Source organism: Osmerus eperlanus, chromosome 3 (genome assembly GCF_963692335.1).
Source record: "Osmerus eperlanus chromosome 3, fOsmEpe2.1, whole genome shotgun sequence".
NCBI lineage: Eukaryota > Metazoa > Chordata > Actinopteri > Osmeriformes > Osmeridae > Osmerus > Osmerus eperlanus.
This window is the reverse complement of record NC_085020.1, coordinates 1,019,604-1,032,908: the sequence shown is the minus strand read 5'-3', so window position 1 is coordinate 1,032,908 and position 13,305 is coordinate 1,019,604. Positions and strand designations below refer to the sequence as shown.

Here is a 13,305-nt window from a genome sequence, read left to right as displayed (position 1 = left end):
TCCTTCCACCACTGAGGAGGAGGAGGAGGAGCAGATCCTTCCACCACTGAGGAGGAGGAGGAGCAGATCCTTCAACCACTGAGGAGGAGGAGGAGGAGCAGATCCCTCCACCACTGAGGAGGAGGAGGAGGAGCAGATCCTTCCACCACTGAGGAGGAGGAGGAGGAGCAGATCCTTCCACCACTGAGGAGGAGGAGGAGGAGCAGATCCTTCCACCACTGAGGAGGAGGAGGAGGAGCAGATCCTTCCACCACTGAGGAGGAGGAGGAGGAGCAGATCCTTCCACCACTGAGGAGGAGGAGCAGATCCTTCCACCACTGAGGAGAAGGAGGAGGAGCAGATCCTTCCACCACTGAGGAGGAGGAGGACCAGATCCTTCCACCACTGAGGAGGAGGAGGAGGAGCAGATCCTTCCACCACTGAGGAGGAGGAGGAGGAGCAGATCCTTCCTGTGGAGAACCCTTCTTCCTCTGCTCTACACATTGAGACCTTCACCAATATTTAACACTGTATTTATATACTGTAGGGTAGTTAGTCAATGAAGAAAGAATGCACTCCTGCACAAGACATCAGGCTAGGCCCAGTGGAGTGACAGGAAGTGATGTATTCAAGATGACAGGAGCAGCAGGGGAACAGGAAGTGATGTGTTTGTAGTTTAAGGGGCACAAAATTAATAACAGCTGAAGAAAAGGGACTGGTTAGTGACTATTTAGTTAACAGTTGTTAAGTACTTATGATATGACCAGTGTGAGTATATCAGTGCCTAAAACCATTTTGATAGCAATATGGTCTTAATTATTCCCATGTGAGAAGGCATATCAACCTCCAGTCCACTCTAAATCTTATTGTGGCTGTTTAAAATAGTTTCTCTCTTTACCTGGCAACACAAAGACAGATGGTCTTAATATGGGAACCATTTAATATCATTGAAACATCAATCAGATTATCAGCAAAGATCTGAGAACTGGAATTATTTCAAACTTTGCTCGTGCTGTCAAGTCACACAGTTCAGCTCTCATCACGCAGAACCAAAGACAAGCAGATAGAAAATCTATTCTTGTCCTTAATTATCTAATAAAAAGTGCCTTTCAGCTCCTGCTAAGTTTGGTGCCCTGAAGATGGTAATAAAAGAGCACGTTTATGGTCTTGCTTAGCAACCACTTCAGGGAGGGGGAAAACAGTGTTCATTTAGAACAAACAAAGATTTTCTTTTTTCTACATGTTCATCCTAACTCTTCTTCTGGATGTTTAGTTCCCGGTCAAAAATACTTGAGAACAGCTAGAGAATAGAACTTGTGAACATGGGTGTAGTTCTCACACAGACACAGATGCCTGTGAGTGGATGGTTATGAGAGAGGGCTGACAAAAGGGGGAGGAAAATTAGGGTTGCCAGCATTCTTCTCATTTAAAGCTGTAACTACACAAAAAAGCACTCGCACGGAGTGGGCTGGGTCTGCTTGCTGCTTTCAGGAGAGTCTCTCTGTCTTCATGGTATAGCAGTGATAACCTGATCATTTTTTATCCCTTTTTTCCCCTGCTTTGCACACAAGGAAGGCTCATGTCTTTCTTATAGACATGATGAGATTTGTACATTCAAGGACTTTCCTTCTCCTGGTGGTCTCAGTGGCTCAGCTTTTGTTTGTCAAATGCCAGGACGATCCCAGTGGTGAGTATCCTCATTTGCTGTTGATTTTCACACTTAATTGCCGATGTTTGAAGCGTGTGGGTGCTGGGAACATGCTGTGTTGAACATTAACACGAGCTTGTTGGATAGTTAAGTTGCTTTAATTGGTTTGGGGTTCAGTTTTGACATGCTGCTGTACAGTGGAACCTAATTTGGTCCAGGTGGTTGGACCAATTTGGGGTGACAATTCATTCTTAACGGAGGTGTAGTTGAGTTCTACAGTACATTTAGCAAGATAACAGAGCACCAGCTGTTTGCTTCCTGAGGACTTTGAATGCGTGTTGGGATTGAAGTAAATGCTGACACATACCGTTTGATAACATGATCTATTAATTATTATCTTGTGCCTTCTAAACTGGAATTGATAGCAGCTGAAAGCACAATTATGACATGGAATATGTTGAGTTGTTTATAGTCTGATTGGACCAGACAGGAACAGACTGTCTGAGAATCCTACAGGCTTTGTGGAGATTGAGAGTAGATGAGAGGAACTCAAGTGTGGATTATCTTAAATTGGCAATCTAGATATTTAAGTCAGAGTAGAAGGATGTGAACATCTGTTGGTTGTTGAGAGTCATTTAGAGGTACTAGCCACAATCCAGTCCGGAGAGGGGGTGGGGGGGGGGGGGTTATTGTAAAGTAATAGCATTATTCCTTACCTCAGCATCAACAAGTGTTGCCAACATTTTAGTATTCTTTCAATCAGCTGCATTCTCCACTAGCTGGTTTCAACACAAGCGCTCGCGCGTCTTTGAGGAAGCACAGCTTGCATGTTAATGCCAGGCAGATGTGGAGTGAGGGGGGGCGGGGGGGGGGGTGCATTCACGTAGTCATGAAGTCCTCCGCTTTAAAGACCTCTGAGCAAATGGAGAACGTGTCTGCCTGGAGCCGGAACACCTGAGTCTCATTATTCCAGGCTGTGTTGTTTTAGCAGCTCTGATGTCACATGTTTTAAATATGATGTCATAAGCCCAGAGCCTGAAGCTGGTTATTCAAACTGTCTGGAAAGTGCCCTTTGGTTGATTGAGTCCCTTTGTTCCCAGATCTCCTGGATGGAGTAAATTATTCTTGGATGACTGATGAACATTAGATTTACCGGTAATAAGATGATTCGTCCAGTACGTGTTATCAGCATTATCAGAGATGCCGCCACCTACTGGTTCTGAATGTGTACTGGAGATTTTCTAAGGCCTGTTTTGTGCGAGACTTCCACTGGATAATGTAATTTATATATATTTTTAATTGCTTTTTGAATGCCTATATTAGCTATCTAATCTGAACAATGGGGTTAAAGATTGGCACCGTTGTAGTCTTCTAACTTTTCTGAAACAAGACGGCCTATGAAGACTATTGAAACATTATCCTTAATATCTTTGAAACACAAACATGTAGACCCACTTTAACCCAGTCACCTTCTTAAACCAGCGAGTTGTAGCTCAGACTTTTTTAACCTTCCAGAGAAGGTTCCTGGCCTCATGTTTGAACAGAGTTCCATCCCTGCTGGGTCAGTGGTTGGCTTCCTCTGTTGCTTGGTGAAGACCAGGGTTTCAACATCCATCCATCTGAAATGAAGCACAGGGGATCTGAACTCATGTTCCCACTCAACATTGAGATTAGCTCCAGAGCAGAACATTGAATATTTACTGTGAATAACTCAATTAAACTAGCTGTTAAATGAGTGTTTGTGCCATTTAATGTATCATTAAGGGTAATGGAATTACCATTAAAATTATAGATGGACCCAGGGACACAATGCCTTAGTTTAATATCCTGAAGACTTTTTCTGAGAATTGTACTTATGGTCAAAATACCCAAGCTTGGTTTTCAGCAGAGTAAGCACAGTATATGCCCACGTCTACAATTACCAGTGTTACTGCATTTAATTGAGATTTTTATGTGGAAAATGGTGACTTCAAAATGAGTGTGGTTGAATGTTGATGAAAGTTGGGTAATTGCAAACAGACGTTCTGTCTCAAAGATGTTGGAACATAACTGTAATATTTATCTCTTCTAGAGGGGAAAAAATACATTGCTGTGGCAAGAAACTGTGGCCTGTTGAGGTTAATTCTCTCTCATACTGCCCACATGTCTGAGGGGACAAGCTTTGGGCAAATATCTGTGGTCAAAGTCCAGAGTGAATCTTTGATGGGTTGAATCATGTTTTGAGGAAATATTAGAAATCTAAATGTTAACTGGAATTGTGCAGAACTGGATGAATATCACATGTATGAACATGTGTGAAGAGTTTTCTTGTAGAGGGGTTTTTCTGGATCCTTTGCTGTGTCTAAGGATGACAAATCAGATGAGTGGTCTGTGGCGTGCACTCTGGATATGTACTGATACAAAACATCATTTTGAGAAGAATAACAGTTAACCTCTCACTGACACTGAGACAAGCGACATGTGTGGAACATTTGGAGGAAGGCTTGGGGTTGAACATGAAGCAAAGACTGGAACCAGATCACAGGCTCCAGTAAGAGTGGCCAAGAGTTTGTGCATAACACATTTGCAGCGAGAAACTGTGTTAAATTGTGTCGGTTGCATGTGTGAGAGAGTGTGTTGGTTTAAGTTGCCTGTGTGTGTTAGGACACACCCCTGCCTATAGACACAACGGTAAAACATCTTCAAAGACGTCACTTAGCACTATAGCTACAAGAAAGGGACTGAATGTTCAGTCCCTTAGTACCCTTTTTACAGTAAGATAGTATTTTATGCACACATACTCATAGTTCATATACAGAGTTTCTGTTTCTAAGACACCTCCTACTCCCTCACATCAAACATGTTCTCCCGAAAGAGCTGCTATTCCAAATCAACAAACCTACATGAGGTCATTTTAACTCGCAAATTGGTTCCAGTTGTTGTTGCCACATCACTAACATTGCAACAAAATGGCTGTTTTCTACCAAACCTAAAATGACCAAGCATGTGAATCCAACCAGGTCTGATTAAAACCACATGCAGCATTTTTGCTCTATGACTTGATTACATGCCTCCTTTCTTCCCAACTAGGAAAAAAAGACCAGCACAATTTAACCGTTTTCAGTGAATCTATCTGAAGTTACAACTCCCAGAAAATCCTCCATTACGTTTCAGAAGTGGGACTAGTCAGTTATGTTATCAGTTGTCCTAAAGTGGTAAAGTACTGTGGCTCGCCTCCGTGACTGAAGGGCACAGATGATGGAGCTGATGGATTGTTAAACATGGCTCACAGTCATGATGTCTGCTCCATGGGAACTACTTATAAACCAAATGATGGCAGTCAGCAAATGGGGAGAAGGGGTAGGGGGATGACTTCCAGATGTTGAAATAGTTGCTTTGGCTGGATTTGGAAAATATTAAAAAAAGGTTTGGCCTCAAAAGAGTAAGGGGAGGATGTTGTATTGCTGATGTGAGACTCAGCATGTACAGCTCTGCTGGTAATGTGTGAGTCTTGTGGGTTTTCTAGGTAACAGTGTTGTGGTCTGTGGGAAATCCAATGTCCCCTGTGCCTCCTCTGTCAGAAGGTAAACTAACCGTCTATTTTGAAAGCGTACAATTAAAGCGTCCGTGTGTTTCCCTGTCTTGAGTGGCACTTCCCTGAATGTGCTCTGTGATCCAGTCAGCCTGTCCGGGGCGACAGCCTCAGATGACAGGATGCATCCAGAAACACATGCCTCGTCCACGGACGCGTACGGCGGGCCCCTGGCCAACACTCTCTTTTCTTCCCAAGTTGCCTTTACTGTTTCTTTGAATATTTACATTTGCATTTTTTGTTTTGTTTTTTTGCAATTGAGATCTGAAGTACTTTTGCCCTCTAGAGTTAATTCACAGTCGGTTGGCAGGTTTTAATACACTGAGCTCTCTCTCTCTGACACTGTTTTCCGCCCGTCCCTTGGTGACCATTTTATAGACTGGAGTAACTGCTTTAAATACTGGATGTCAGTTTCAGGAGAAGTTATGTCCTGTTAAGGTAGCTCTTTTAGACTCATGGCTTCAGGCAAAGGGATGAGTCAGGGAAACCATACCCATGCTCATTAGCATATGCTGTAAGATTGAAGTTGAACTACTGTAGAATAATTCCTTCAAGCCAGTATACTGTATCTTAAAGACTATTCCTGAAGCTTGGTATACCATTAAAGGGTCTTTGTGCCGCCTGTGAGCCAAAGGAAGCCTGTCTTGACATCTTGTGGCCAGGACAAACCCAAATTCTATGCTTGGCTCAGTAGTTAAGGTTATGGTTTCTTTCTGTTCAGACTTTAGTGGGTGACTACATGCCACAATGTGGCCTTAGTTATGTTTAGGTTCTTGGCAGTTTATTGGACAGCTGATTGACTGCATGTTGGTGTTCCTGTGAGGACCTACATGGCTATAGGTGTTTTTGTAGAGGTGGGTCTTTAGTGTGACAGGGCCAAACAAAACTGCACTCTCCTATTGTATAGTGTACAGTATTGTTTAGAATTATTAGGAATTGTTAGAATTGTACATGTTATATTTAAAGACTGTGCCACACTGTTTATTGTATGCACCTGTTTCACTGGTACAACCACAGGATGATGATGAGGGAATGTGTTACTGTGCTGCTTTGTGTCTGCATGTGAGAACAGCAAGGCTTACCATACTCCTCTTCTGGCATGTGTTGGCCTTATCGGAAGTTCCTCTTAAGTAGATTAGAATATATTCAGAGCATTCAGGAATTCCCTGGAGTACTGTCAAGACTTGGTTTCCTGCTCTTTGGTGTCTGGGGTCTTTTTAAGCCCTCTCTGCAGCCCACATGACAGAACACAGCACCCTTGGTGAACAGAAAAACGAAACATTAATTTGACTGTTCTTTCATAGCACAGAAACACCTTTCACGTTCTCAGATGAATATTGTTGAGACTCACTGAAGTCCAATACTGTACCAGCAGCAGAGATGGGAAGTAACAAAGTACAAATACTTTATTACTCTACTTAGCTAGATTTTTCTGGTATCAGTACTTTACTTAACCATTTATTAGAACTATTTACTTTCACCCCTTACATTTTTACACCTTAATACATGTACTTTCTGCATCTTACATTTTAAAGCAAGGCACTTGGCTTGGCTTGACACAAAAAAAAGTTCAAAAAGAGGCATTTTTTTTCTTCCAAAAAAAGAAATTAAAACTTAAAAAGAAAAAGTTTCCAAAGGTTGGAACATTTTCAAACAAACTTTTTGAAAAAGCAGTGCTGGAGCAGGACTCAATGCAGATTCATTGAGAGAGAGTTGACATGGACTTTCCTAGAACTGGTAAAGATAATTAGTTGGTAATGCTGAGGTTGATTAGCTTTCAGCAATATTAAATGATAAAGGATTCAAGTTGATATCTATAGTTACTATAGTACTTTAGATAGTCGTCTTTTGACTAGTGTGAATACTAAAATTGTATACAGTTTAACAAAATGACTGAATGAATGGAAAGCTAGCTACAGTATGGAGATGTAAGCTATGAAGATGCATTAGGAAATGCATGTGCTTACAACATTCAATTGACTCCTACTACAGATTCCTACTACATCCTAAAAATGTTCAGCATATTACAATGACAATGTGGTTGCCTGAAAAAAGAAGGCCAGAGTTGAAATAAACATTCAGACAGAGGAGGGCATTCTTTCAGCACAAAGTTGGCCTGTTTTCATGGTCGCCTTCCCGCCCAAACACCATCCACATCACACATGACCAAGGGGATGTGGAAATATCTGCTAATTCTTGCAGTGAGTCATGGCAACCAACTGAATTGGATAATTTGACCAAATGGAACCATTGCTGCAGTATCCTGTGAGGGGTTTGATGTAGACTGGTGGGAGAGCTTCAACATTTAACGCTCAACGTCTGTGATGCCTGCAGGGGCCATTCACAGCTGATGTTGTGGTCCCACTCTTTCATAGATTCAGTTCAGGGTAATCACTGAGGTTGAGTCAAAGCTATCCTCTCCATTTGAAGGAACATTTGTAATGACATTAGACCTTTGTCCTAAAATAATGTGGCAAAAAGATGAATCTTATGTCATCTGGCAAGCATAATGAATTGTTTAGATTCAAGTTGCCTCTGACAACTGACTGAAATAAAATGTTGCCATTTGTGGTGTGAACATTTGATAATGGCCTAAAGTAGGCCACACGTGTTGTCTTGGTTAAACAATGCTACAGTGTGCTAAATGACCTTTGAAAATAAACAGTTTGCCTTTTTCACTGGCGCTTTTCTTAATGGACCATGCATGATGTGCTGTAACAAACATTTCACGTTTGGATATTTTTCACTTGGCTGTACCGTTGATTTTGTGTCATTCAGATCTGTATTTCCTCAGACTCAACGAGGGCAGTGAGCAGTAGATATGTATGTATGTATGTACGTATGTATGCAGTAGGATGAATGTGTTTCCTGGGCATGCAGAAAGTGATTCAGTGTTTTCCCCTTCAGATTCGGTCATGCAGAAATGAGGTTAGGGAGGTTAGGAGGCGAGGGGGGAGAGATGGAGGAACAGGAAGAAGAAGTAAGAGTAAAGGAGGAGAGTTGAGAAGGGGTGGGAGATGTAGAGGAGGGCGTCTCTGTGCAGCATATGTCATGAAGAGCAGGCCCTCTCATAGACTCTCCCCGGCACAGGAAACACTGTCATGATGGAATGTCCTCTGGACAAGGCTGTGTTTGGTCTCTGGGTTTGGGCTGTGAACCTCACTGGTTTTTAGTGAATCCTTCAGGAGACACACATTTAGTTTGGATTTATACTGCAGCTCCTTGTTAAAAAGTGCACTCGTGTTGTAGAAGGGGTCTATCTGTGTTTAAAGATACCAGTGGAAATTGGACAAGCCACATTTCTCTGTTAAATATGTGCAAAAGTAACATGTCATCCATCATATAGGAATTGTTTTTCATGAGTAAGAAAAAATATATTATTTTTTAATCAAAAACTTTATCATTCAGACTTGAATCATAGTGTCGTCTGCTGCAGTCAGAAACATCTCTGATGTCTCCAAACAGGTCAAGTGTTCTATTAAGTTGAACTCTGTCTTTAAAAGTAATGATACTATTTTTTCCTGATCGGAAAAAGAATCCCAGCCTGATTTCAGAAGGGCTCCCAGCAGACCTCCGTGTCCAAGCTCTTACAGCTGCTGATGACATGGACAGAAAATATGCTGCTGGGCGTGGCCGGGGTAAACAAACTGCAGCAAAGCTGCCAAGAATGAATCCCTTCATTTGGCATTCAGTCCTTCCCCAAGTCGATTCAGAAAGTATTCAGTATTGTCCATGCTGCACAGAAAACAGCGCCGTTGTCTAATTCTCTTTTTTACATCCTTGCTTTCTCTATGAGGTTGCTTGTTAACCCATGAAACGCTGTACATCGTTGGATGGTGTATATATTTGAGCATTAATCCTCTGCATTTTAAGAAGCATTATTCATTCATTATTCAAGTCATGCATGTCGGACATGGCCTTTTGATCGCCCTTTCTGTCTGTCTTGGTTTGACAGAGATATAGGACGCACTAAACTTCCAAGGGGTCATTCTGTAATAAAAAGAAAGTGATAAATCGTTGTCAGTCCCTGATGCTTTTAGAATGATGTCACCTTGAGCCAGAGGGGGCCTTGTAATGGGTTTGTGTTTGACACACAGCCCCACAGAACCCCATCTCACACTGGGTTGGGTTTTGGGTTAGCAGAAAGTTAGCTGAATGTTTGTTGATATTAGTTTTACTTCTCACAAAGTGTAATGTTATCAAAGCCCTGAATTCACTATCAATGCCTGTTGTATAGCACAAAAACCATAGCCTGGACCCCAACAAGATCGATGCATGTCAATCTACAGTAGAAGGAATTCAGGTTGTCGTTTTACCACTGAGGACCACACAAATCGTATTCTATATTTATGGGTCTTTAAACTCATACTCTACATATGTAGTATAATTGGGCCTCAAATACAAAACTATATATTTTTCTGACTTTTAACCTTTTGTTCTGTGTTCAAGAGTAAGAGATGAACATGGTCAAAGCAGCAGGCATAGGACTCTACACAATGTGCAAACGTGTCAATATGTATGCCCTGCACCCTGGCTGTTCTGGTGCCGCTCCCCGCTCCAGACTGCACTGCAGGCAGCACAGACGGACAGCTGTAGCGCCTCATCAAGGTATAGGATCACCTCACAGAGAGAACAGGGAGGGATGAGAGAGGGACAGAAACAGAGAGAAAAGAAAGAGAGAGGGAGATGGAGATGAAGGATTATGAGAGGAGAGGGGGAAGAGATGAGATAAAAAGGATGCGGAATATAGAAAGATGATATGGAGAAGAGGAGTAGACAGAGAGACACACAGAGACAGAGAGTGAGAGAGACGCAGAGAGAGAGAGGCAAAGAGAGAGAGTGAGAGAGAGTGAGAGAGAGTGAGAGGCAGAAAGAGTGAGATGTAGAGAGAGATACAGAGAGTGAGAGAGACGCAGAGAGAGAGAGGCAAAGAGAGAGAGTGAGAGAGAGTGAGTGGCAGAAAGAGTGAGATGCAGAGAGAGAGACACAGAGTGAGAGAGACAAAAAGAGAGTGAGAGGCAGAGAGAGTGAGAGGCAGAGAGAGTGACACAGAGAGAGTGAGGGGCAGCTAGAGACACAGAGAGTGAGAAGCAGAGAGACAGAGAGAGAGTGAGTGAGAGAGACAGAGAGAAAGAGAGAGGCAGAGAGAGAGTGAGAGACACATAGAGAGAGTGAGAGAGAGTGAGAGGCAGAGAGAGACACATAGAGTGAGAGAGTGAGGGAATGCGTGGGAGTGCGAGTGAGAGTGAGAGAGTGAGAGGATGATGCACATACTCTAAAGCAGTGTTTCTCAACTCTGGTCCTCGGGACCCACTGTCCTGCATGTTCTAGATGTTTCCCTGCTCCAACACAGCTGATTCTAATGAACGGGTCATTATGAAGCTCAGCAGAAGCCTGATAATGAAGATTCATTAGAATCAAGTGTGCTGGAGCAGGGAAACATCTAGAACATGCAGGTTGAGAAATACTACTCTAAAGGAATGAAAAAGAGGTGAAGGTCAAATGGTCAAACTGGTTCAGACTGGTTTAGACTGGGTCATGGGTTCAAGTAGAATGTGGTGGCAGTATATTCAACTAGCCTGGGAATGTTCTGGATAACATCAATAGGATACCTCATTAAAAAAATCCTAGTTTCCCCCCTTAAAGAATGATTATGGTATGGACTTATATTGGAGTATGTGGATAAAGCCAGTTCTTCACAAAGATTTGTAAAACCAGAGTACTCCTTTTGCTTTGGTAGAATGGAAGTGAGGAAATGAGTTTCTTCCTACATGGCATAATGAGAAATATCTTTCCTCCTTCAAGTAACTTTGTTCAGACTTGTTCGATGTGGATATTGCTTCACCTCTTATCATTAGAACATACAGTCTCAGACATCGGTTATAACAGTTTCTATATGAAACATAGTAAATTATACAAGTTATGGTTTAAATCAATACATTCCATTGCATTTCTTCTCTGTGTGGTTCAGTGACATCATGCGTGGTGTGTGGGGGAGAGTGTTGGTCCAGGTTGCTCGGACGGCAGGAACATAGTTTACCTTCCCACATCTGGACATGCACTTAGCTGATGTGAAACAGCAGGGCACCGTGACCTGCTGTATGTTAAAAGGGCAGTTCTGCTCAACTGGAATGTTCAACTTCAATGTGAACGTTTCCTGCGATTTAGACATGGCAGGATACCTGCTCTCGCTTCACATAAAAAGAAAATGTGCTTTAAATAGTTACTAAGACAAATTCAAGTTACGAAAGAAAGACAAGTATTGACTGTTTAGGCTGCGAAAGGTGTTGGTGTTGGAGAAGGTGTAGATGGTATGGCTCGGTGTGTTGAATATAGCAATGTGAAGGAGTCACACTGTCTTTTGATTTGTCTGTGTTTTGATGGTCGTACATCCGGCTTTATATCACACATCATGACCAGATGACGAGGTGTTTTAATAGGATGAAGACATGTTTTTGTCTCGGTATCAAAAGGTTGTGCCGCAGACACAAAATAAAAGAACGTTCAGTTGTTCACAGTGTTTATTCTTACCTTCCATTTCGTCACCTGAGGATCAACCGAGGACGCCTTCTGAGAGGAGCATGCGGGGGTCTGAACGGTGAGGCCTGGGGGGTGTTCAGAGGAACCAGACATGCAGCGTTACAGAGTGCTCCCAGGCCGTGAGCGTGTCTCCCTGTTTAGCTTGGTTTGATCCAAGCGCTGTGGACACAACCTGAGAGGATATGAAAGCCACATGTTTGACGGTTGGCCAGGACACTAAGTTAGGGTTGCAAATCTAACAGATCCACCAAGGAAAGCCAAATATTGCGAGCTTTTCTTTTTCTCTATACTATCTTGCGTACCCATGGTTATGTTCACGCCAGAGAAGAAAATAATCTTATGTTTTAATACTTTCTATTCTTACTCACACAGGCAATGTGGATCCAAAAAATATTACCTGGCCTGTACTGTGCCATTGCAACGGCAGGATTGTACTGGATTACTCCAGCAAAGGCAGTAATAAAAGCTTTGGCCACCTACACATTTATGTTTTGAGAATGCGGCAATCTACACCTCACTGTGTACATTTTAAAACCACACTTGGATCATTAAACTGTACCCTCCTGTACATTGTTTTCATGATACCTGAAACACTAAGAGCTTATACGTTCTGATCCAAAATGGCTGAATGTTTCCCATCCTAATACAGAAGATCAAAAGTCAGGACTGTATTGCACCATCTCTCTAACCTGTGACCTGTAGACTCTCATGGTTAGGATATTTTCAGTAATGAAAAGCACCAGAGTGTAAGATGTCATTAAGATCACTTTGTGATTAAATGAGAATTGATTATAGTCATAAAACACAAACTATGAGCACAGGTTTAAGGGATGAGCAGATCTGCTTTGATCTTGTCTTCATTATGCTAGTGTTTATGTACCAAGTGTGTTATGGCTGAGAAAATTATACATTATAGGTTAAACATGGCTTTGTGGTCTAAAGACTGTAATTTATCTAAAAGTGAAAATGCGTAGAAAACACAAACCATGTGAAGCTTTTGGGTAACCCAGGTGCCTCCGCACGAGAAACCACATCCTCAGAAGACACTGCACTACCGAATGAGAAGGTTCTTACTGTCATCTCTACTATAATATCGAGATGTAAAGAAAAAAAAAGAAAAAAATTGAAAAAGGAAAAGTGTCTCAAACATTGCGGCACATTAGTGTTTGTGACATGCTCTGGGCCTCTTAAAGTTAAAGAGTCGGGGAAAACTACAGGCCCAACTTTGAAGTGTTTTCATAAAGGCTTTAAATGACTCAAGCCTAACTGGATCAGCATGTTTTACATAGGGTGAGTTAAGACACGTGTGGAGACTGTGTTGCTTCACTAAACAGACTGCTTTTAGTCTATCATGCTGAAGTAAGGATTTCAAATATTGAATAGATCATATTTACAATCCAGACACACATTATTGCCAGACTGGGACATTTCACATGGCAGCATTCTGTGAGATGCATTTTTAATCCTCAAGTATGACAAGAGCTGGAAAATATCTTCCTCAGTAATACACTGCCAGCCCTACTTGATTACTACAACTCTCATATTTCATCATCAGTCTCAGTCTAGT

General features: G+C 42.1%; 1 protein-coding gene across 1 annotated transcript in view; it reads left to right on the top strand.

Annotated features, from left to right (window-relative positions):
- Window positions 1-1,418: 1,418 nt before the first annotated feature.
- Window positions 1,419-13,305, top strand: part of col5a2a (collagen, type V, alpha 2a) — a 33,407-nt gene continuing 21,520 nt past the window's right edge. The window contains exon 1 of the mRNA XM_062456335.1: window positions 1,419-1,666. Coding sequence (XP_062312319.1) covers window positions 1,576-1,666 — 91 coding nt within the window. The 5' untranslated portion in view covers window positions 1,419-1,575. The remainder of the gene's footprint in view (window positions 1,667-13,305) is intronic.